Source organism: Podarcis cretensis, assembly GCF_951804945.1.
Source record: "Podarcis cretensis genome assembly, chromosome: 15".
Lineage (NCBI taxonomy): Eukaryota > Metazoa > Chordata > Lepidosauria > Squamata > Lacertidae > Podarcis > Podarcis cretensis.
The window spans coordinates 7,074,409-7,095,667 of NC_137185.1; the positions used below are offsets into that span (position 1 = coordinate 7,074,409).

At 45.5% G+C, this 21,259-nt stretch overlaps 1 protein-coding gene and 1 long non-coding RNA gene across 7 annotated transcripts in view; one reads left to right on the forward strand and one right to left on the reverse strand.

The window, feature by feature from the left end:
• ACACA (acetyl-CoA carboxylase alpha) overlaps positions 1-21,259 on the reverse strand; it is a 207,022-nt gene that overhangs the window by 105,759 nt on the left and 80,004 nt on the right. For 3 of the 6 annotated variants that reach the window (XM_079955356.1, XM_079955360.1, XM_079955361.1), the window contains 6 exons: positions 16,428-16,451; positions 10,496-10,639; positions 9,447-9,543; positions 8,172-8,279; positions 2,882-2,938; positions 2,445-2,489 (listed from right to left, as the gene is read on the reverse strand). In XM_079955356.1, coding sequence (XP_079811482.1) covers positions 2,445-2,489; positions 2,882-2,938; positions 8,172-8,279; positions 9,447-9,543; positions 10,496-10,639; positions 16,428-16,451 — 475 coding nt within the window. The remainder of the gene's footprint in view (positions 1-2,444; positions 2,490-2,881; positions 2,939-8,171; positions 8,280-9,446; positions 9,544-10,495; positions 10,640-16,427; positions 16,452-21,259) is intronic. The other 3 variants (XM_079955357.1, XM_079955358.1, XM_079955359.1) reach the window with 3 other exon arrangements.
• LOC307204368 lies at positions 18,076-21,017 on the forward strand. Its single transcript, XR_013833645.1, has 3 exons — positions 18,076-18,903; positions 19,308-20,343; positions 20,674-21,017. It is a non-coding gene; the product is annotated as an uncharacterized lncRNA (long non-coding RNA).

Below are 21,259 nucleotides of genomic sequence, written 5' to 3' on the forward strand. Positions count from 1 at the left end.
CGTGCGGATTTATTCGCAAGCACTCAGAAAAACTCTCCCCTTCCTCAACTTATCCATTTTTATTCTCTCAAACCGCCCCGATTTCTCCTTGCTAAAGCCTCCAGGTTCTTGCTTAAGCTCTCCTGACTTTCCTCTGCTTCCTGTCTTAAAGCTGTTGATTGATTGGTATCTGTGTGTGCGTTTTAAGTTCGCTCCCATCAATAAAACCCGGGCAAAGCTGCTCACGCCACACAAAGCATTCTGGGAGAGGCTGGTGTGTGTGCGCACACACACACAGGGGACAAAATACTCTTGCTCTTTTCCTTTTGCCTGCAGCCTAATCTCTCTTATTACTCCACAGAGCACGGCTAATAGTCCTAACCCCAAACAAGAGAAAAATATTCCCAGTGATATCTATTTTTAAAGTGGAAGGAACACAAAGGAAGGAGAGAAGCAGATGAAAACTGGACCAAGAAAGCTTGTGTGGCAATAGCTGTTTTCAGATGCTCACATTTTTAAAATATCCTTTTGTTTTAATTTGTATTGTTTGCTTTTCTGTTGTTGACCCAACCCACCCTCCAAAAAGCTTGTTTGGTAGGAAAGGTAGGATAAAAATTCACACTTTTAAAATTTATTTAACAAAATGTATTTACCACTTGATTGTAATGAAACCTCTGAGCGATTTGCCATAAAAATTAAAATGATCAATTAAAACAGTCAAAAACTTAAGAATAAAACATACACTGCATATATGAAGTAAACTGGAGAGAATATAAATAGCATAGCTCAGATAAAACAACAACAGTAAAAAAAAAAAAAAGAGTGGGGAAGGTTTGCTTGTTTAACTTTAACAGCTAAAGATATTTCTGACCATAATATTTATGGGGTCATTTTTGTTGAATATGCCAAGTTGGACTTGGAATATATGAAGAATCCAAAACAGTGCACAGCATAACAACTGATCATAATGATCAACACACATACTGTCCTAAAATATTGTACCAACAATTAAACCCGCAGCACATCAAACAGTTACACGATTCAGGTTAGATTTCAAGCTATGCTCACAGAATCGCTGACCGCTAAATTCTTTAACAGGTCAACAAGGACCAACTGTTCTTTGTGTTATTGGAGAGCAGCAACATCAGGAGGGCCCACAGCTTCCCTATCCCTGACAAACTTTGACTGGAAACAGCTCTCATGGGGTCTCAGGCCAAAAACTTCCCAACCTTGCTACCCAGGATTCTTTGCATTAGAGGTGCTAAGGATGGTTAACCTAGAGCTCTTCCACCTCCAAAGTATCTTCACTATAAAAGCCAGCTAGCTCAACCAGTTAGAGCATGGCGCTTATAACTCCAAGGTCATGGGTTCAATCCCTCCTTGCAGGGTGTTGACTCGATGACCCTCAGGGTCCCTTCCAACTCTACAATTCTATTACTCTTCTGACATTGAACACTAGGTTTTTCCCTATGCATCCAGGGCATGATGGCCTCATCCGGTATCACTGTCTTGTCCTGCTTCTGGACATGTGGCTGCACCACAGTCAACAGATTGGTCTAAGTCAGGGATGGAGTGACTGTATTGCAGTTATTGGTGGACTGGACCTCAGCTACCATCATTGAAATTGAAACTGAAATACTTTATTGTCACTTGTACAACTTGTATACAGTGAAATTACATGAGCACCCCCCACTCAGCTCTCTTAGTCTTAATTCCCCTTGTTTACTGACGCACACCCACCAAACCCGAAAGTCAGTTGCCCTGTTGTTATCTTTTCATTCAGCAGCCTAACAGCCCACGAACAGAAGCTGTCCTTTACCCTGTTGGTGTGACTAATCATGCTTCTAGATCTTCTGCCTGAGGGCAGGAGATCAAGAAAGTGCCGGCCAGGCTGTGAATAATCATCCCTGAGAATTTTCCTCACTGTCCTGAGGTAACGTTCTTCCGCTATTTCATCCAGCGGATTCACAGGACAGCCCATAATATCTTGTGCTGTATTCACCACCCTCTGTAGGGACTTCCTATCAGATGATGTCAAACCAGGGTACCACACCGTGATGGAGTATGAAAGGACACTTTCTATTGTTGACCATTACCAATATCATCAGTGAGCATTGGCCAGGCTGGACTGATGGGTGTTGGGAAGAGTCTCACAATACTACCAATGGCAAGACATTGACAGTGGCCGAAACTTTCAAGAACTTGTGCTTGAGCTTGCATTTTCCTCCTCCCTCCCTTTTCTTTTTCCTCGTATGCTACGTCCTTTTAAGAGTACGAGTCCAACAGAAGGGCCTGCCTTAGGGCTGATTTGTAAACACTGTAAGAAAACTTCTGCTGGTCCATCCCTGACTTAAACCTAAATTTAAGAGGGGGGAAAACAAACCCTTTCCAAGTACACTAAGAAACTGAAAGATAAAAATTAACCTGGAACTCCCCATCCCTCCCAACCAACACCTTTTACTTACATGAAATCTTTGGTCCACCTCACAGTTGACCTGTTTCCTGAAATCCTTATGGGCAATAAATAAATAAAAAGAGAGAGGCACACAGAAAGGCGGAGCAGGGTGACAGGAAGGATAAAGGGGAGGGGGGAGCAGAAGAAAGCTAGCAATTAGTATATAAATTAAAAACAAATTAAGGCAAAAATCACAAGCAGCTCAATATTGTCATCATCCTCAATTCTCAATTAATTTTCTTGAGAGAGAGAGAGCAAGAGCTTATTGAAAAACCATTGCGCAGTTGGAGATGCACAAATAAAATAAAAAGCAATCATGAACAGGACTCCTCCCTCTCCCATTCACCCCCATTAAAAATAAGGTTTGCAATAATGTGAAGACTGCATTTAAAAGCAAACTATGAGACACACACACAAATGGAGGGAGAGAGAGAGATATCAAAATACCTTTTGCGCCACAAGGAAAGTCAGTCGCCGGATGCCATGGTCAATCAGGACAGATTTCTGGAAGAAAAAAAAAGAAGCAAAATGGGAGGAAGCATACAGGAAAATCCAAACTTGGGAGTAGGTGGCTTTGTGTTTTCTTAAACCCCATTTTTCAAACAGAATTTATCACACAAAAGCCTAATGGAAGAATGGTAAATAATGCAAGTGCATAAAATTAAAGCAACAGATCGAGGCAACACAGAAATGAAGGAGGTCATGGTTTAAAAGTGCCTAAACGGTCTGGGAATTTTCATTTAAAAAAAGTTTTCACCAGGTGCGAGGGGGAAATTACAATGCAGGTGTCAGGTGAACCTCTCTGGGGTGAGTATTGTAGATTCAGGGGGCCACAGCTAAGGCAACCTTGTGATTCATTCCCATTGAGAGGTGGTGAGGTCAGAGACTAAGAGACAGGCCATTTCGAGCAACATTTGTCCAAAATGTTTTGCATTTAACTGTCCCCCAGATTTCCTCTTGGGGGTGGGTGGGAGGGGGGCTTAAGTCTCCCTCCTAAGTACCACCTCTCCCCACATGAACCTACCCATGTGCATTATCAGAAGGTGGGAACACACAAATGGGGCCTTCTCAGTGGTGGCTCCCATTTCGGGTAGCTGAGTCAGGATGATGCAGATTATTGGTTTCCGGGGGGGGGGGGGATCCAGCCGGATGGGGAGGCCTCTGCCAGATCTGGGGGGAGGGCTTTGCAGAGAGGGTCCTGGCAGGGTTCAAGTGTCGGGGGTGGTCCCTCAACCTGTTCTCTTGATTCACCTGTCCCTACAAGTCCTGCCTGACCCCGCAGCCTTGCTTTTCCCTCCACAGCTCCACATGCTCCCAATAATAATAATATTTATACCCCACCAATCTGGCTGGGTTTCCCTAGTCCTGCCTCTCCAAACAGGATAGAGGCATCCTCTCCCATCACCTAGGTCCCAGAGGTGCCAAAGGAAGGATGAACAGATAGATGAAGCAGACCCCGCCTTCAAGACAAAGGGCTCGAAGAAGCATTGGTGTACTGGGTTGAACCTCCCCTATTCTTTAATATAGGACAGCAAACGTGGTGTGTATGCGTGTCAGTGTTGGGTTGCCTCAGCGTTGAGTAGTTATATCACCTGACTTTGTGCATCCATGTCTTGGGTTCCCTATGCGCACTGTCTGCTGTGCCTTAGACCAGAGATTCACAGGTGTATCCAGTCTAAACATCAAAGACTTTGGAAAGGATCCACCCTTGAATTCTTCTTCTTCGACAACTGGGAGCCAGGGACATGGGGAATGACATCCCAGAGAAGCAACCCTGGCTCTACTGTTGTGTGCTTTTAAGCACCAGGCTAAAACATTTCTGCTCTCATGGGCCTTTGATCGTTAATTGGGAGGGTAGTGAATTATACTTTTTTTTTAAAAAAAGAAGTTTTTATTGCACCTTTCCCCACAAAAACACAAACAACAAAGCAGTAAAAGATCACCACAGAGACACAAAGCATGAGAAAAACGGAGTAGAGAACAAAGGAAAAAACCGCTAGCGTTCTGAAACTGCAGGTCTGGCTGAAACTACTGAATTGAACCAAAAAGAAAGATGGGCACTGGGGATCATACTGTGAGATACACATTTTTGATCTTTTGGAGGGAGTGCATTTTGGTATTGTGTTCTATGGCTGTTTCGTATGAAGCTTCAATGCCTTTCATGCTGCAAAGGCACTCTTCCGTGTGTGTGAAATGCAACAAATAAATGGCATAAATACTGAACTCTCCCCACATGTTTGGAATGAGGAGATGGGTCCTCTGGGTCAAAGGACATAATATCTGGGTTGACTGGGATTGCTCAGTTGGCAGAGCATAGGACTCTTAATCTCAGGGTTGTGGGTTTGAGCCCCATGTTGGGTGAAAGATTCCTGCTCTACAGGGAGTTGGAGTAGATGTTCCTCGCGGTCCTTTCCAACTCTGCAACTCGGTGATTCTGTGACTGGCCCCTTTCACTGTAGCAAAAGCCTTAGATAGGAGCCATAGCCATCGACAGCCATCTCCTCCAGCCTCCTGTTCTCAAAGGGGCCAGCCAAATGCCTGTGGGAAATCAGCAAGCAGGATTTGAGCAAAGAGCCCTCTCCACACCTGTGGTTTCCAGCATTCAAAAGCGTAGCTGCCCCCAATTGTGGAGGCAGAACATAGCCATTGTAGCTAGTAGCCATTGGCAGCCCTCTCCTCCATGACACTGCCTGATACTCTTTTGAAAATGCCCAAATTGGAGGCCATCACTGTCTCACACTGCAGGAGTGAGTTCCATAGATTCACCATGCATTTCCTGCTGCCTATTGCCTTCAGAAGGGACGCGGGTGGCGCTGTGGGTTAAACCACAAAGCCTAGGACTTGCCGATCAGAAGGTCGGCAGTTCGAATCCCCGTGACAGGGTGAGCTCCCGTTGCTCGGTCCCTGCTCCTGCCAACCTATCAGTTCGAAAGCACGTCAAAGTGCAAGTAGATACATAGGTACCGCTCCGGCGGGAAGGTAAACGGCGTTTCTGTGCGCTGCTCTGGTTAGCCAGAAGCGGCTTAGTCATGCTGGCCACATGACCCAGAAGCTGTACGCTGGCTCCCTTGGCCAATAAAGCAAGGTGAGCGCCGCAACCCCAGAGTCAGCCATGACTGGACCTAATGGTCAGGGGTCCCTTTACCTTTACCTTTATTGCCTTCAGAAGGTATGATGAGCCTGCGGGACCAGGTGACTAACCCCCGCCACCATCCCTGTCCTCCCAGTGGTTGACCAGATGCCCATGGGAAGCCCACAAGTTGAACATGAGGACAATAGCAACCTACTCCACTTGTGAGTCATGGCAACTGCTATCCAGAGTCTCAATGGCTCTGACAATGGCGATAGAACACAGCCATTTGTGGCCAGTAGCTGTATCTGATAGCCTTGTTCCTCCGTGAATTCGTATAATCCCCTTTTTACAGTGGCGGCTGTTTTGTTGGAAATGCCCTTTCTCTCCCCACCCCACTTACTAACCTAGAAATGGGGGGAAGCGTAACTAGAAATGGAGAGAGCAACATAGAGAGAGGGCTCCGATTCCACAACACCAGGAGCAAAGAAACCGCCCCTTTCCAGCACAGGCGACAATGCTTTCACTAAGGTTAAAACCCTTTTGAAAATGAGCATCGGGGCAGCCGTAGAGGGAGAAAGGAAGAAAATAACTTTAATAATAATGATGTGATTTTTATTTTTTATTTTTTATAAAAAAAATGTTATTGCTTTTAAAATTCCACAAGTGTCAGACAATAAGTATATAGCAACGGGATTCTGATTACATTGTAATAATGCAGACCTCCCAGCGACTCAACAGCTATTATAGCGCTATTAGAGACTAGCACCTGGAGAAACTCCATTTCCACTGACTGCCTCAATCTCCTCCACAAGTCATTTACAAGTATACGATCCTAATTTCTATCAAAAATAGAAGGGGGGGAGAGGGAACGGAGGGGGAAACCCTTTTCACGACATGCTGGGACTGGAAAATTATTTGGACAATTTGGATCAAGCTATTTGATAGCTTAATGCGCAACACCTCCCTCTCCTCCTGTTAAAGACATGCACACACTCTTAAAAAAAATGCCTCAAGCATCTTCATGCTAATGAGAGAGAGAAAACTAGTTTGGTACTTTATTTATAAAAAGGGAGAAAGCAAAATTATGAGATGGATAGAATAATGTATTGCTGGAGAGGGGGACATTCAAGCTGCAATGCATTTTTATCTGCACGTTCCTATCCACCGTCATTGCTTTGATTTAATCTTCTCTGCACTGGTTTTGGCATTTGACCAGTCCAATAAAAAAAAATATTAAGAGATTCAAACCAGTTAAGAATTTAAAGCATTTAAATATTAGAACAATAACAAAGAGAAAGTATCTGAAGGTATCTGAAGAAGTGTGTGTGCACATGGAAGCTTATACCAATAACAAATTTAGTTGGTCTCTAAGGTGCTACTAGGGACGCGGGTGGCGCTGTGGTCTAAACCACTGAGCCTCTTGGGCTTGCCAATCAGAAGGTTGGCGGTTTGAATCCTCATGATGGGGTGAGCTCCTGTTGCTCGGTTCCAGCTCCTGCCAACCTAGCAGTTCGAAAGTACATCAAAGTGCAAGTAGATAAATAGGTACCACTCTGGCAGGAAGGTAAACGGCATTTCTGTGCACTGCTCTGGTTTCGCCAGAAGCGGCTTAGTCATGCTGGCCACATGACCCAGAAAAACTGTCTGCAGACAAACATTGGCTCCCTCGGCCAGTAAAGCAAGATGAGCGCCGCAACCCCAAAGTCGTTCGTGACCAGACTTAACTGTCAGGAGTCCTTTACCTTTTTTAAGATGCTACTGGACAATTTTTTATATTTTTTTATATATTTCAAAAGAGAAGAGAAGAATGCTCATTACAAAAGTGACTATCTTCTAGAACAACCTTTGCCTAGCCAGATAGGGCAGTAACCCCAAACATCTGGACCAGGTAGGCAAAGGCTGTTTTACAGATTCCAGAGTCTGGTCCCTCCAGGAAACTTTTAGCACATGCTGTCAGATGCACATGATAAGGAGATCAGAAGACTTCCAACATTCAGTGAACCACAACTGTTCATTTTGTGCAAGGCAAAAATGTGGTTAGTTGAAAACCATGGTTTGTCTGAATAAGCCAAGAGCAAACCATGGTTTCTGACCTTGGCTTGTTCAGACAACTGAAATTCTAAGCCAGCTGCAGTTCCCATTGACCAACAAACTGTGCTTTGTTGAAAATGGAAATGGATGCTTCTGGTCTCCTCATGGTCATGGTGGAGATAGAGGTGGAAGCACATTAGCCTGAGGATGACCGGCACAGCACTAAACTATGGTTTCGTGTTATGTCCAAAAGTGGCGACTGCCCACCACCAATTACCTGCTTCTGCTGCTGCCACCTGCCCTGACACAAGTGCCGTCACCACCAATGCTTATTTCAGGCAAGATCATGGCGTGGCTGACCCCAGAGTTTCACAGAATTAGCTTAGAAGGGTGGCTTTTCCTTCAGAATTGCCTGAGGCCAATGAAGGCCTTTGTGGGTGCCATGAACGCATCATTAGCAACCTCTGATGTGGATGGTGAAGGTTCTGCCGCTGAGGACACAGCAGTAGAGGAGAAATCACTGCACCCCCAGTCCCCCCCCCTCACATGATCTAAAACCTGACATAGGGAAGAGGAAGTTGATGCGAAGGGGAAGAAGGGAAGAATAGATCCAACCCGCTTAGCGATAGGTACCTTGGTTTGCGTGAACTCTCTGAACATGCTGGCCAGCCCTTCGTCATCGATGTCACAATCGGTCTTAATGGCGACATTGAGGATGTGAATTGGCTCGTCTCTGGCACTCTGGAGTAAAACAAACAAAACAATGTGCCTTAGAACGTACCAAAGTGCTTTTCTTGCGCATTCTGGGGAAAATGTAACCAAGTTTTCAAAAAGATAAGGATACGAATCCTTGCTCTGGTAACTGTGAGACAACACTACTGAAATGCACTCTGTGTGGGGCTGCCCTTGGAGATGGTCTGGTAGCTGCAGCAACTGCAGAAAGTTTTAGTGATGAGGAATTTTAGTATCACAATGAAGGTGATGAAGTGGTAGGGCTCCTGTGGACAGCCACAGACATGATCCCCTCGGGCAGAGTCAAAAACCCCACCTTGGTGCCAAATGCACCCCCTTTCAATATTCCTATCCGTTAGTACGGACAAAGGTGTCATGGAATTCTACTCAATGTTGATCCAGAGCAAAACTCCAATGTATAGTTAGCAGAGTGAAAACTTAAACACGTTCCAGGATTCCCAAAAAATAGACCAGAGGCAATTAATATTTCATCCAACAGAGCTTTACTGCTACTGAAGGCAAATGAGCATAATGGTCAAAAATCCAATACATTCAGGATTCACACTGTCCATAAGAAATCCAGTTGCAGCAGGCTTAACTTAAATTTACAATAACTTAAAATAAGTCTAAACTTTAACACTATACAGTGGTACCTCGGGTTACGAACTTAATTCGCTCTGGAGGTTTGTTCTTAACCCGAAACCGTTCTTAACCTGAGGAGTGCTTTTGCTAATGGGGCCTCCCGCTGTCACCGCACAATTTCTGTTCTCATCCTGGGGCAAAGTTCTCAACCTGAGGTACTACTTCCGGGTTAGTGGAGTTTGTAACCCAAAGTGTTTGTAACCCAAAGTGTTTGTAACCTAAGGTACCACTGTATACAGAACACCACACCAGAAGGAAAAGAGATAGAGAAAGTGAAGCCCAGGCTCCTTCTGGCCCTACTTCTATAGTCAGCGTGACCTTGACAGAAAAGATAACAGTTTAAGCCAGCTGTACTCAGCTTCTCTAAAGGTATAACCCAAACATCATGAACCTTCTGCTTGTTTCTTTCACACAGAAAAGCTTCCAGAACCCTCCTGAATTAAGTAGAATAGGAAAGATCTCTACACATCAGATCATACTTCCTGCACTAAGAAATGCAAAATGACAAAAGGTAGCAAGCAGGTGATGTTGTACCTTATCTTCATCATACAAGGACGGGTGGCCTGCTTCCGGGAAGGTAGGGCTTTGAGGTGGAGAGTCACAAAAGCACCCCATGACTTCATCGAAGAGCCTGAAAGGAATGAAGAAGGAAAATAGCAGGCGCACACAACTGGCGGCAGAAGGGCTCTTTCCACACAGCCAGACCAAACACAACCAAAGTGTGTGTGTGTCCCTTGCCCCCTTATTTGGCTTGCACAAGGCTACTGCAAGCCCCAGGCCCATATTAGGGATCTCGCAGATTGAATGAGCAACTCCTGCAATAAATGGCACAGCAGCACATTTATACCTAGCATGCGGGAAGGGAGGAGTTCCCTATATCTGGGCAAAAGGATCAGGTGCATATAGCTCAGCTTTGTAACTGGACTGTTGAGCACAACCAAGAAAAAGACTACGAGAGCTGGCTTGGAGTAGTAATAATAATAATAATAATAATAATAATAATAATAATAATAATAAATTTTTATTTATACCCTGCTCTCCACGGCCAGAGCCGGGCTCAGGGCAGCTAACACCAGTAAAATTACAATTAAAAAACCCAAAAACCCAATTTAAAATATAGGTTAAAATATAATTTAAAATGCAGCCTCATTTTAATAGTAGCCCATAGATCAAAACCCTAAGGGGAGGAAAACATAAGGGTCAGACTGAGTCCAAACCAAAGGCCAGGTGAAACAGCTCTGTCTTGCAGGCCCTGCGGAAAGATTTCAAGTCCCGCAGGGCCCTGGTCTCTTGTGACAGAGCGTTCCACCAAGTTGGGGCCAGTACTGAAAAGGCTCTGGCCCTAGTTGAGACCAATCTAACCACCTTGCGACTTGGGACCTCCAAGGTGTTGCCATTTGTGGACCTTAAGGTCCTCTGCAGGGCATACCAGGAGAGGCGGTCACGTAGGTACATGGATCCTAGGCCTAGGTAGGGAGTAAAGATGTGTCACCTCTTCCTTTCAACCCACTTCAACTGAGAACTGGTGGGGGGAAGGGGGGGTGCGGCTCTCCCAAATGCACAGACTCCTCCCCCTTGCTTACCGGACAAAGTCTTCGAAGGTTCGGAAGGAAACCATCCCGCCCATGCGTTGGCACGGAGGGGTGAACGAGTTGTCCAAGAGAACGTCGCTGACGCTGGCCACGTGCACCATCCCATAATGGTTGAGGTTGGACGAGAAGGACATTCTGGAACAGCAGTGTCAAATCAAGAGCATATGTTAGGGGGAGAGGCAGAGGCCCAAAGGCATCCATGAAGAAAGACGTGGTTTGAAACCACCTAAGAGGCTGGACTTTGTGGGGCTTAAAAATAAAGGAGAAAACAAATACCCCACAAGAAGAGGACTGTGTGTGTGTGTGTGTGTGTGTGAGAGAGAGAGAGAGAGAGAGAGAGAGAGAGAGAGAACTTGAGACTCAGAGTTCCAGAAAAAGGAAGGAACTCTGAACACCTGGTTGGATTTTGCAATGTAGTCCTATGTGTGCCACGTGGTGTCCAAGGAGACTTACACCTAGGGAAGCGTGCAGAGAAGGGCAGCCTCCATGCTTCCACTCATTCATTCATTCACCCGCTGCACTCTCTATATTCATACATTCACATGGCTGAACTGCACACGATGTGTGGCTGTCCCCTGGATTACACTTTCTGCTAATTAATTATCGTTTAAATAGAGCTTTGATAGAGCAGGGAGACACTGGGACTAAGGGAGCATTAGATTTATCAGAGCAATCCATGAAGCAGCACAAAGTAAGGCAGGAGTTCCCCCTGGGGGACACAAAACAACAATGCCCTTCAATGCACTTAAGTGCTATTCAGCTATCTCCAATACACTTGGAATGAAGCCAGATTAGGTTGTTGGGGAATTTGCTAAATAGGTGTTAAAGGGCTCCATAAGGAGGGGGGGATGAATACAAACGGTGAACAGAAAGAGGAGACAAAACACACTCTGTGTTGTTGGAAATGCTTTTTCCATTCTGTAGAGCCTTTTTTTTATTTTAAGGAAAACAAGAAGCCAGAGGTGTTCTTTCAAGGCAGAACAATATGTTGCCAAATTGCTGCCCCTTAACGCAAGGAACTATCAAAACTGTATCAAAAGTAGAAAAAACCCCTTCAAGATTGGATTGCTGTAATGGACTCTACATGGGGCTTCCCTCATGCTTGATCTGAATGCTGCAGTTAGTGCGGAATGCTGCAGCCCAATTGCTGATGGGAGTGAGGCCTTGTCGGCATATATCACCTTTGCTCAGTCTGAACTGGTTGCAAACTTGCTACCAGGCCAAGTTCAAGGTGTTCCTGTTAGAATAAAAACCCTGAATAATTTGGGACCCATTTACCAACGAAATTCCCTTACCCCACGTGCGCCCACTCGGCTGCTTCAATCGGCGGAATTGGCACCACTACAGGTGTCACATAATACCCATTCTGCATTTGTTTATAGTGTGGGAGCACCTGCCCTTTGGAACTCTTTGCCTATTGAAATCAAACAGGCACTTTCACTGTTTATAGACAAGCCTACCCAGACACTTAGAAAGCTGAGGTGATTTTAATCTGTTTTAGTATTTTATTTTTCATGTTTTCAACGAGGGTTGCGATTTCCCCCAGCCCTTCGACTTTACTGTTTTATCTTTTTTATACACTGCTTTGATGTTATTTACAGTCAAGCAATGTGTGAATTTTATGAAATTGCTATACCACATTTGGTCATGTGGCATTTCTGTTACATATGGCTTACGTATCTAATTTAAATCGGCACCTGTCTGTCTCGAGAGACAACGGAGTGTGCCTCCGGAGTGAAGTCAAACTTATGTGTTAGCAGCGCTGAAGTGACCTCTCTGGGGCGCAAGCCTGGGCAGTGTGTATGGGCTGCCCAGACGACAAGACCCCCCTCTCAGCCTCACTGATGTGGTCCAAAGGAAAGCAGAGCAATAGGTTTGGCTGCAGGAGGTTCCAGAAAGAGGCATACAATAGTAATAATAATAATTTATTATTTATATCCCACCCATCTGGCTGGGTTTCCCCAGCCACTCTAGGCGGCTTCCAACAAAACACTAAAATACAATAACCTATTAAACATTAAAAGCTTCCCTAAACAGGGCTGCCTTCAGATGTCTTCTAAAAGTTTGGTAGCTATTTTTCTCTTTGACATCTGGTGGGAGGGCGTTCCACAGGGTGGGTGCCACTACCGAGAAGGCCCTCTGCCTGGTTCCCTGTAGCTTTGCTTCTCGCAGTGAGGGAACTGCCAGAAGGCCCTCGGCGCTGGACCTCAGTGTCCGGGCAGAACGATGGAGGTGGAGATGCTCCTTCAGGTATACTGGACCAAGGCCGTTTAGGGCTTTAAAGGTCAGCACCAACACTTTGAATTGTGCTCGGAAACGTACTGGGAGCCATCCAACCATCTTAGGGACTCTAGATTTGTGTAGGTTTTACTCCTTAGCCTTTTCTGCTCCCAAAGATACCTTGAAATGCAGTAGAGGTTTGGGATCAGAGTTTCCCTTCTCCTAAATGGGCTACCTTCCCATGTGAATGAGCCCCATTTGCTACCTCTAAAGCAGAAACCACTTTCTTGACGGTTGGACTCGCTATTGGTCTCTGGTTCCTTATGCTCCATCTTGACCATTGAGATCCTAAAAGGACCCTTCTGAAGTTGCTTTGGCCTTCGCTAGGGACCAAGCCTCTAGAGAAGAAAACCCTGCCCTGTGGAACTCCCTGCCAGTTGAGGTTCAGTGGGAACCGTTCCTGCCTTCTTTCAGACTTCTTCAGAATACTGCACTGTCCATTCACATTATGAATTCCTCTCTTTAACCAACCAGTATCTACTGGTGCTGATTTTTAAAATTACATTTTGTGCACATTTATGGACAGATTTTAATTACATTCTGCATGTTGTAATGCCACCTTGATATACTTAATGAAAGTGCAGATTATAAGTAAAATAAATAAAAATTAAGACAACATATATAAACGTCCCTCCCAAGTGCTTCAGCAGAATTTATCATCCAATCACCCCCAGCCAGTTTTTGTTCTTCTGTGCCAATGCTACAGATGATAGGATCATAGCTGTCAACTTTTTCCTTTTCTTGAGAGGAATCCTATTCGGAATAAGGGAATTTCCCTTAAAAAGGGGGAAACATTGACAGCTGTGGATAGGTTGTATTTTAGGTTTATTTATTTTTTTAAGACAAGGATGACTTTTAGCTTTAAAAGATTTAGGAAATCTTTTGCAAATTAAGGTTACGAACAGACATATACACGAATGCACACAAATAAAACAACCACTTGTCTTGAAATGTGTTAACACGCACAAGGACACCACAAAGCAGCTTTGCTCAACCTAACACCCTCCAAACTTATTGAACTACAACTCCCAGCCACCATATCTGTTCCAGCTGGGGATGATGGGAGTTGTAGTCCAAAACATCTGGCGAGCATCAGGCTGGGGGAGAACAGTACAGACTCTTTATATTTAGACACATTCATTTCCCTCTTAACTGGTTTCTGATATTTGACCGTGGTTGTGGTAGGGGAACTAACCTAATTCCAAACTGTTTCTGATCAGATCGGAAGCAAATTTTTAGATAGTACAGCTTTCCCCAACCAGGTGCTCTCTAAGGCCCTGTCTGCACTGTATGTTTTAGTTTTAAGTTACAGCTTTCCCCAAGGAATCCTGGAAACTGTTGCTTGTTAAGGGTGATGAGAGCTTCTCCCTCAGAGAACTTCAGTTCCCAGAGTTCCCTAGGAAGAGATGGACCAGTGGTTTGACTTAGTGGAAGGCAGCTTCCTACACTCCCGATTCTAATCTGGGGAAGGGCTAAAGCAGCTACTTCACATGCAAGAGGTCCCAGGCCCAGCCACCAGCATCTCCAGATAGGGCTGTGAATGTCCTTGGCTTGAAAACCTGAAGAGTCACTGACTGGACAATGGAGGCCCGGGGTTGGGGAACGGATCCAGCCAATTGTGATGTTTGGCCAGTGCAGAGAGATGAGCGGATGGGAGCCCCTTTGTCAAGGCTGGTGGGTCAATCCTCAGGCAGCCTTCTGCTCTACACTCAGTCAAAATTGGACCCCTGCTCTGCACTCTGAAGGTCTGGGTTCAGCATCTCCAGGTAGGACTGGGAAAGACGAGGTCTTTGAAAGCCCGGAGAGCAGCAGCCGATCAGTACAGACCATGATCAGTACAGACCATGCTGAGCCAAATTTGCAGTTTGTGCATTGATAACCTCAGGCCTTAATTGCTATAACATGCTTGATGTGGGGCTGCCCTTGCATCTGGTCCAGAAGATGCCTCCTCTGCCAGAGGTCTGGAGGGCGGCAACACGGGAATGGGCCTTTTCTGCAGTGGCTCCCCGTTTGTGAAATGCTCTCCCCAGGGAGGCTTGCCTGGCACCTTCATTATACATCTTCAGTCACCAGGTGTTGTGGGAGGGGGGATTATTGGTTTGCTGTTGCTTTTATATTCACTATGTACCTTGCGGTTTTTATATTGTTGTAATCTTATGTTGTGAACCGCCCTGAGATCTGCAGATGAAGGGCGGTACAACGGCACCTTGGTTCGCGAACTCAATCCATTCTGGAAGTCTGTTCGACTTCCAAAACGTTCAAGGTGCGGCTTCTGGTTGGCTGATTGGCCCCGGGAACAACGCCGACAGCTGAAATGGATGCCTGGCTTTCGAAAAATGTTCGCAAACCGGAACACATACTTCTGGGTTTGCGGCGTTCAGGAGCCGATTTGTTCGTCAGCTAAGCCGTTCGGGAACCAAGTTTCCAATGTATACAAATTTAATTAATAATAGAAATAATAAAGATGCAGCTAGAGCCCAGGCTGCTCACAGGAGCAGGCTTCTTGCAATGCATCGCTCCACATGTTACCAATTTGCCATCAGGCCAGGTCTTAGGTTCCTGCGCTCATTCACAAAGCCCTAAACAAGTCGGGCCCAAACTACCTTAAGAACCACCTCATTCCTTACGCTCCACCTCAATAGCCAAGGCCCCACAGGTGCCCCTGAACTCCAACTGACCTTCACCAGGGGCCGAGCCTTTAGTGTGGCAAGTCCTACGTCCTGTGGAACTCCTTGCCAATAGAGGTTTGGCAGGAGCCATCCCTGCCACTTTCCGGATGCCTTCTAAAAACGTTATTCAGGCAGGCCCTTTGAACCTGAGGTGCTTTTACTGACATGCCTGCTATTTTTAATTGTTGTCACTGTGGGTTGTATTTTAGGTGGTATACTACCTTGTGATATTTTATATAAAAGTGTGATTTGCAAATATTCATTTTAAGGTGTTGTTTGCTGAATTTCCTGGTTCAATAAAATAGGAAAGGAAAGGGAGCATGCAAGGCAAACACAGCCTGCTCCCGATTCCCTGTGCCGGAAAGCTTCCAGGCTAGAAGAGAGGAAAGGGGAAGGGGGCAAAGCAACGCTAAGCCCTGATCCCAGCTGGAAAATATGACAGCCCAGCATGCGTAATATGGGTGCCTGTCCAGGAAACTCGTAAGAAGAATGCTTTCTGTATCTCCTGTGGAAAAACAGCCAAAAATAAGGTATCCATTCTACTAACCCCGAATGGAGGGAGGCAAGTTCGTGGCTATCTTGTTACAGGGAGAGGAACAAGCAGACTGGCTTTTTAGATTGCACTGCTCCAAGGCCTGGAACTAATGTTTCAAAAGCAGGGGAGCTAAGCCCGCAAGCATGTGATGTTAAAAGTTCCACAGCATGCAAAAGTTGCCTTTTAAAATGCATAAAGAGAAAGAAAGAAGCAGCAGCAGCAGCAGCAGCAGAGGAACATGTTTGGAGGAGGAGGAGGAAAGCGAAGTAGCACAAAACGGGGAGGATTTGTTAGGGTTCCAGGGATGAGAACGGGGATTCCAAAAACTATTAAAAAATTAAGTGTTAGATTGTTAAAACCTAAAGCTAGTTTAAACCTATACATCCTTCTAACAACTATAATTTTTTTTCAGATCTGAAAAGGAGGATAATTACTGTACCTGTTTAGCGTGGGTATGTTCCCTCTGTAATTAAACAACCATAGTTAGTTATAGTTTGTTAGTGAAAGCCATTGTAAAAATGAATTAAAAATCAATTAATTAAAAAAAAATCTAGAACAGTCATTCAAGCTGGTGTAAGGAGCAGAAGGCACAAGATTACATTCGTAGTAGGCAAAAAACTTGGTGCACGTTGTAGGTAGGACCGACTGGACTCAAAAAAATGAGATAATTTTCCTAAGCCGATAGCACAAAACAAGAGGAAATAGAATCCCCAAAAAGGTGAGGCAGAAAAAAGGTGGCACATTTCAAAACTATTAAGGCTCTTCCCTTCACAGATACCACAACATAAAAATTTAGTCAGAGTAGACCTACTGAAATTAATGAACACAATTAACTTAGGTCTATTAATTTTAATAGGTCCAATACCTAGCTGGATGCAACCCTAAGTGTTACAAACCCTGATTTGCAGAGTTAGTAGCACTTGGAAGTCCAGTTGAAAATACCAGTTTGATTGCAGCTCATTGATGGCCCATTCATTTCAAAGCAGGATTTCAGTGTGATGAAAGTTTTACACAACCACATTTTTCACATATGTAGGCAGAACAGAAAGCTATTGGAAAAAATGCCACCATTGCAATCATCACAGGCACATTTATCAAGGATGAAATGTGCAATCCTAAACCCACTTACCTGAAAGCAAGCTGAATAGGACTTGCTTCTTAATAGACATGTATAGGATTGCACTGGGAGGCATTCTGCCATGTATTTAAGAAATAAAGAATTTAAGATGACAAACAACAGTTTAAACCAACTTCTTAAGGACTAGTGGCAAGGCACATGGGCTCTAGTAAGATTCTCACTACATGTATATTGCAAAATATGCTGTGCAAAACAACAGGAGTCACTGGCTGCATTTGAATGTCACACTAAACCATGGCTTAGAGCTACTTGTAGGAGCTGTGCTACCTATTGGGCACTTCCTTGTTCTCCTCCTTCCACACAGCCTATAGGAGTTTGGAAGTCTTTGCTTCCACTTTTGGCTAACCATTGTTTCTTGTGTCATATGGAGTGACAAAACCATAGATAACAGTAATTATGGTTTAATATAAAAAAACTTCATTTTTTAAAAAAAATTTGAACTGGGGTTGCACTCTCTTTTGGACCGAGGACCTTGGTGACCCATGGCCACATGTCAGAGTGGGTGTGGATGAAGAGCAAAACTGGGGGCAGTGCGAACTATTGCTCTCAAGGCTGCCTTCTGAAAGACTTTCCCATCAGCTGTTCTACACTATTTAAAAACATATTTAACCATTCATTGTTCACGATTCATTTTTTAAAAAAATACGGGAGCCTCGGCAAAAATGACAAATTGTGATGGTTGTGAGCCGCTTTGAGCTTGGCATTTGTCATTGGAAAAGTGGAATGCTAATATTAAATCAAATCAAATGATTTGAGTCTTGGGGGCCACAAACTTTTTTGAGAGGGCTGGACATGGCCTGCAAGTCACAAGTTAGTCACCCCTGGTTCCAAGTAACTACAGTTATTTTAAATTACAGCTGCAGGTTCAGAAGACACTTCAAACTGTGGTTAAAACCAAAACTGTATGCTTCTAAACTCCTTTCCTGGAGAAACAGAAGCTCAGGGGGAGACCAGGCTCATTCATATCTCACTAAGCCACAATTTAGTTGGATGTCCTGATGCAGACAGTGACTATATCACAACGTATATTTTAAAATATTGTGGTACCTTTGGGGGGGGCAGCAAGCTGGGTTCTAGCCAATGCTAGTTCTATTCAGAGCAGACCACTTAAAAAAATGGGCAGGGGTAACTTAGCTTCCATTGATTTCACTGAGTCTACTCTGAGTAAAACATAGTTGGATGCAACCCACTGACTTTCTATGTGCCACCTTTGAATCTATTCATTGTCTGTGCAAGTAAGAGTTCCACCTGATCATAAAATAAAATAAAATAGCAAGCTGGTTAGCCTGGCTGGTGTCCAAAGAGCTGCTTCTTTGGTTGAGCAAATCAAAAAGCATTTTGCTTAAAAAAACCCAAAAACAAGTTTCCATCCACCCGCCTTCCCAACCTTTCCTGCAGACGTTTTCATACTACCACTCCCATCAGCCCCAGACTGCATGGCCAGTGGTCAGGAATGAGGGGGGTTGTAGCCAAAAACATCTGGAGGGGATGAGGTTTGGGAAGGCTGTCATATTAACTCCCCTCCCCCCCCCACCCGAAAAAGAAAAAAGAGCAGAGAAAGATAATCAGCTGGCCACAATTAACAGTACTGCACCCACCCCCATCATCTTGTCATTAGATCAGCTCAAAACACTTCACACACACGTAAGATGGTCTTTACAGCCAGATTAGGCTAGCAGTGCACCCATTTTAGAGCTGATGTAAGCTGAAGCCAAGGCAAATTAGGTGATGGGCAGGAATCCTTCCGCTGATGGCAGGATTGCTCCAAGGCTTAAAGGTAAAGGTAAAGGTACCCCTGCCCGTACGGGCCAGTCTTGACAGACTCTGGGGTTGTGCGCCCATCTCACTTAAGAGGCCAGGGGCCAGCGCTGTCCGGAGACACTTCCGGGTCACGTGGCCAGCGTGACATCGCTGCTCTGGCCAGAGCCAGAGCCAGAGCCAGAGCCAGAGCCAGAGCCGCACACGGAAACGCCGTTTACCTTCCCGCTGGTAAGCGGTCCCTATTTATCTACTTGCACACGGAGGTGCTTTCGAACTGCTAGGTTGGCAGGCGCTGGGACCGAGCAGCGGGAGCGCACCCCGCCGCAGGGATTTGAACCGCCGACCTTTCGATCGGCAAGCCCTAGGCGCTGAGGCTTTAACCCACAGCGCCACCTGCATCCCATGCTCCAAGGCTTAGAGAGAGACAAAGGACTTCTTCACACGGTGCACAGTTCAACTATGGAACTCGCTTCTGTAAGAGGGAGTGACGACCACCAACTTGGATGGCTTTAGAAGAGGATTAGATAAATTCATGTAGTGGGACTAAGCTACTGATGGCACTTAGCCACAATGGTTATTTTCTACCTCCACTCTCAGAGGCAACGTACCTCTGAACACCTGTTGCTGGGAATTGCATGTGGAGAGAGAGGGATGCTGAGTTCGGGCCCTGCTTTCAGGCTTCCCACCGAGGCACTGGATTGGCCAGTGTGAGAACAGGAGGCTGGTCTAGATGGGCCCGTGGTCCAATCCAGCGGGCTCCTCTGATGTTCTGATTTAGAAGTGTTGAGCTCAGTTCTTAAAGGTGTAAGGGCTCCAGGTAGACTGGCCCTGGAGCAGCTCTCTTACCCCCAGAGCATCATTCATCCTCACCTTCTCCCCACGACATCGCCCAGGAGGCCAAGCAATGCAGGAAGGGGCAAGGGGGCAGGCTGAAAACAAAGCTGCGTCATCCAGTCGCAGTTGAGGACTGTCAAACTGCACTGGTTTCCACTAGGCGAGACGTTACTAAATTCATGCTCCTTTCGCTTTTGTTACGGCTTGTAGCTAAACGATGCAATTGTTATTATTTATTACTGCTGCTATTAACTTATATACCGCTTCGTGACAAAATGAGCTTCCAAGCAGTAAAGTACAAAAACCAGTTACTTTCTCTGCTTGACAGCGCAATGCTACACAGAGGTCGACTCAGAAGTAAGCGCCATCGAGTTTAATGGTGCATACTTCCAGGCAAGTAGATATATGTATAAATGCAGGCATTTCGAAAGAGAAACGGGGCTATTCACACAACCAAGACAGACTCCTCAAAATGGAGTGTTGGCACAATCTTGTCTGGTGAATGCTTCCATCTGTGGCCATAGAACAACTTTAAAGTGCTTCAGGTTTGTTTTGTTTTTTAATCCAAGTCTTCGGGGGAGGGGGGAGAGAGAAAGGGCTTCCAGAGTGACTTAAGGTAAAGGTAAAGGTACCCCTGCCCGTACGGGCCAGTCTTGACAGACTCTGGGGTTGTGCGCCCATCTCACTTAAGAGGCCAGGGGCCAGCGCTGTCCGGAGACACTTCCGGGTCACGTGGCCAGCGTGACATCGCTGCTCTGGCCAGAGCCAGAGCCAGAGCCAGAGCCGCACACGGAAACGCCATTTACCTTCCCGCTGGTAAGCGGTCCCTATTTATCTACTTGCACCCGGAGGTGCTTTCAAACTGCTAGGTTGGCAGGCGCTGGGACCGAGCAGCGGGAGCGCACCCCGCCGCAGGGATTCGAACCAGAGTGACTTAGAAATCACTAAAAAGTAAAAAGTGCCATTAAGCTCACAATCTAAAAAAGACATCACACAAAAGGAAAAATGGACTGGGAGGGAGGAGGAAATATGCAAACTCAGGCTCAAGTTCTTAGCTACAAGTTCTTTTAATGACCAGCTGGGATGGAAATGTTCAAGAGGTGGAAATGAAAGTTGCTGTGCCGATGGAGTGGTCCTGCTTTCTTTCTCTTCCCTCCCCAGCTGTAGCCTGATGAAGCAGCTACTAGAGACTCAACATTGCACTGGGACACACTGTACCTCTCTGAATTGCACCTCAGATACATCACTGCCTTCCAGAGGCTGCTGGACTACAACTCCCATCAGCCCCAGCCACCAGAGCCAGTGATGATGGGAGTTGTAGTCTAGCAACATCCAGAGGGTGCCATTGGCGGCCAGCCTGGAGTCAGTCTGTCAAGTGCCACAAGGCTGCCTCTCCTGTTAATCTGGATTTAATGCCGCTCTCCCTTTGGAAATCAATGCAAAACTCGCAAACCATGACAAGGAAAGCAAACAGAACACCAACACACAAATGCAGACAACACAAACTGGAGTCAACACCACAAACCCGACACAACCCT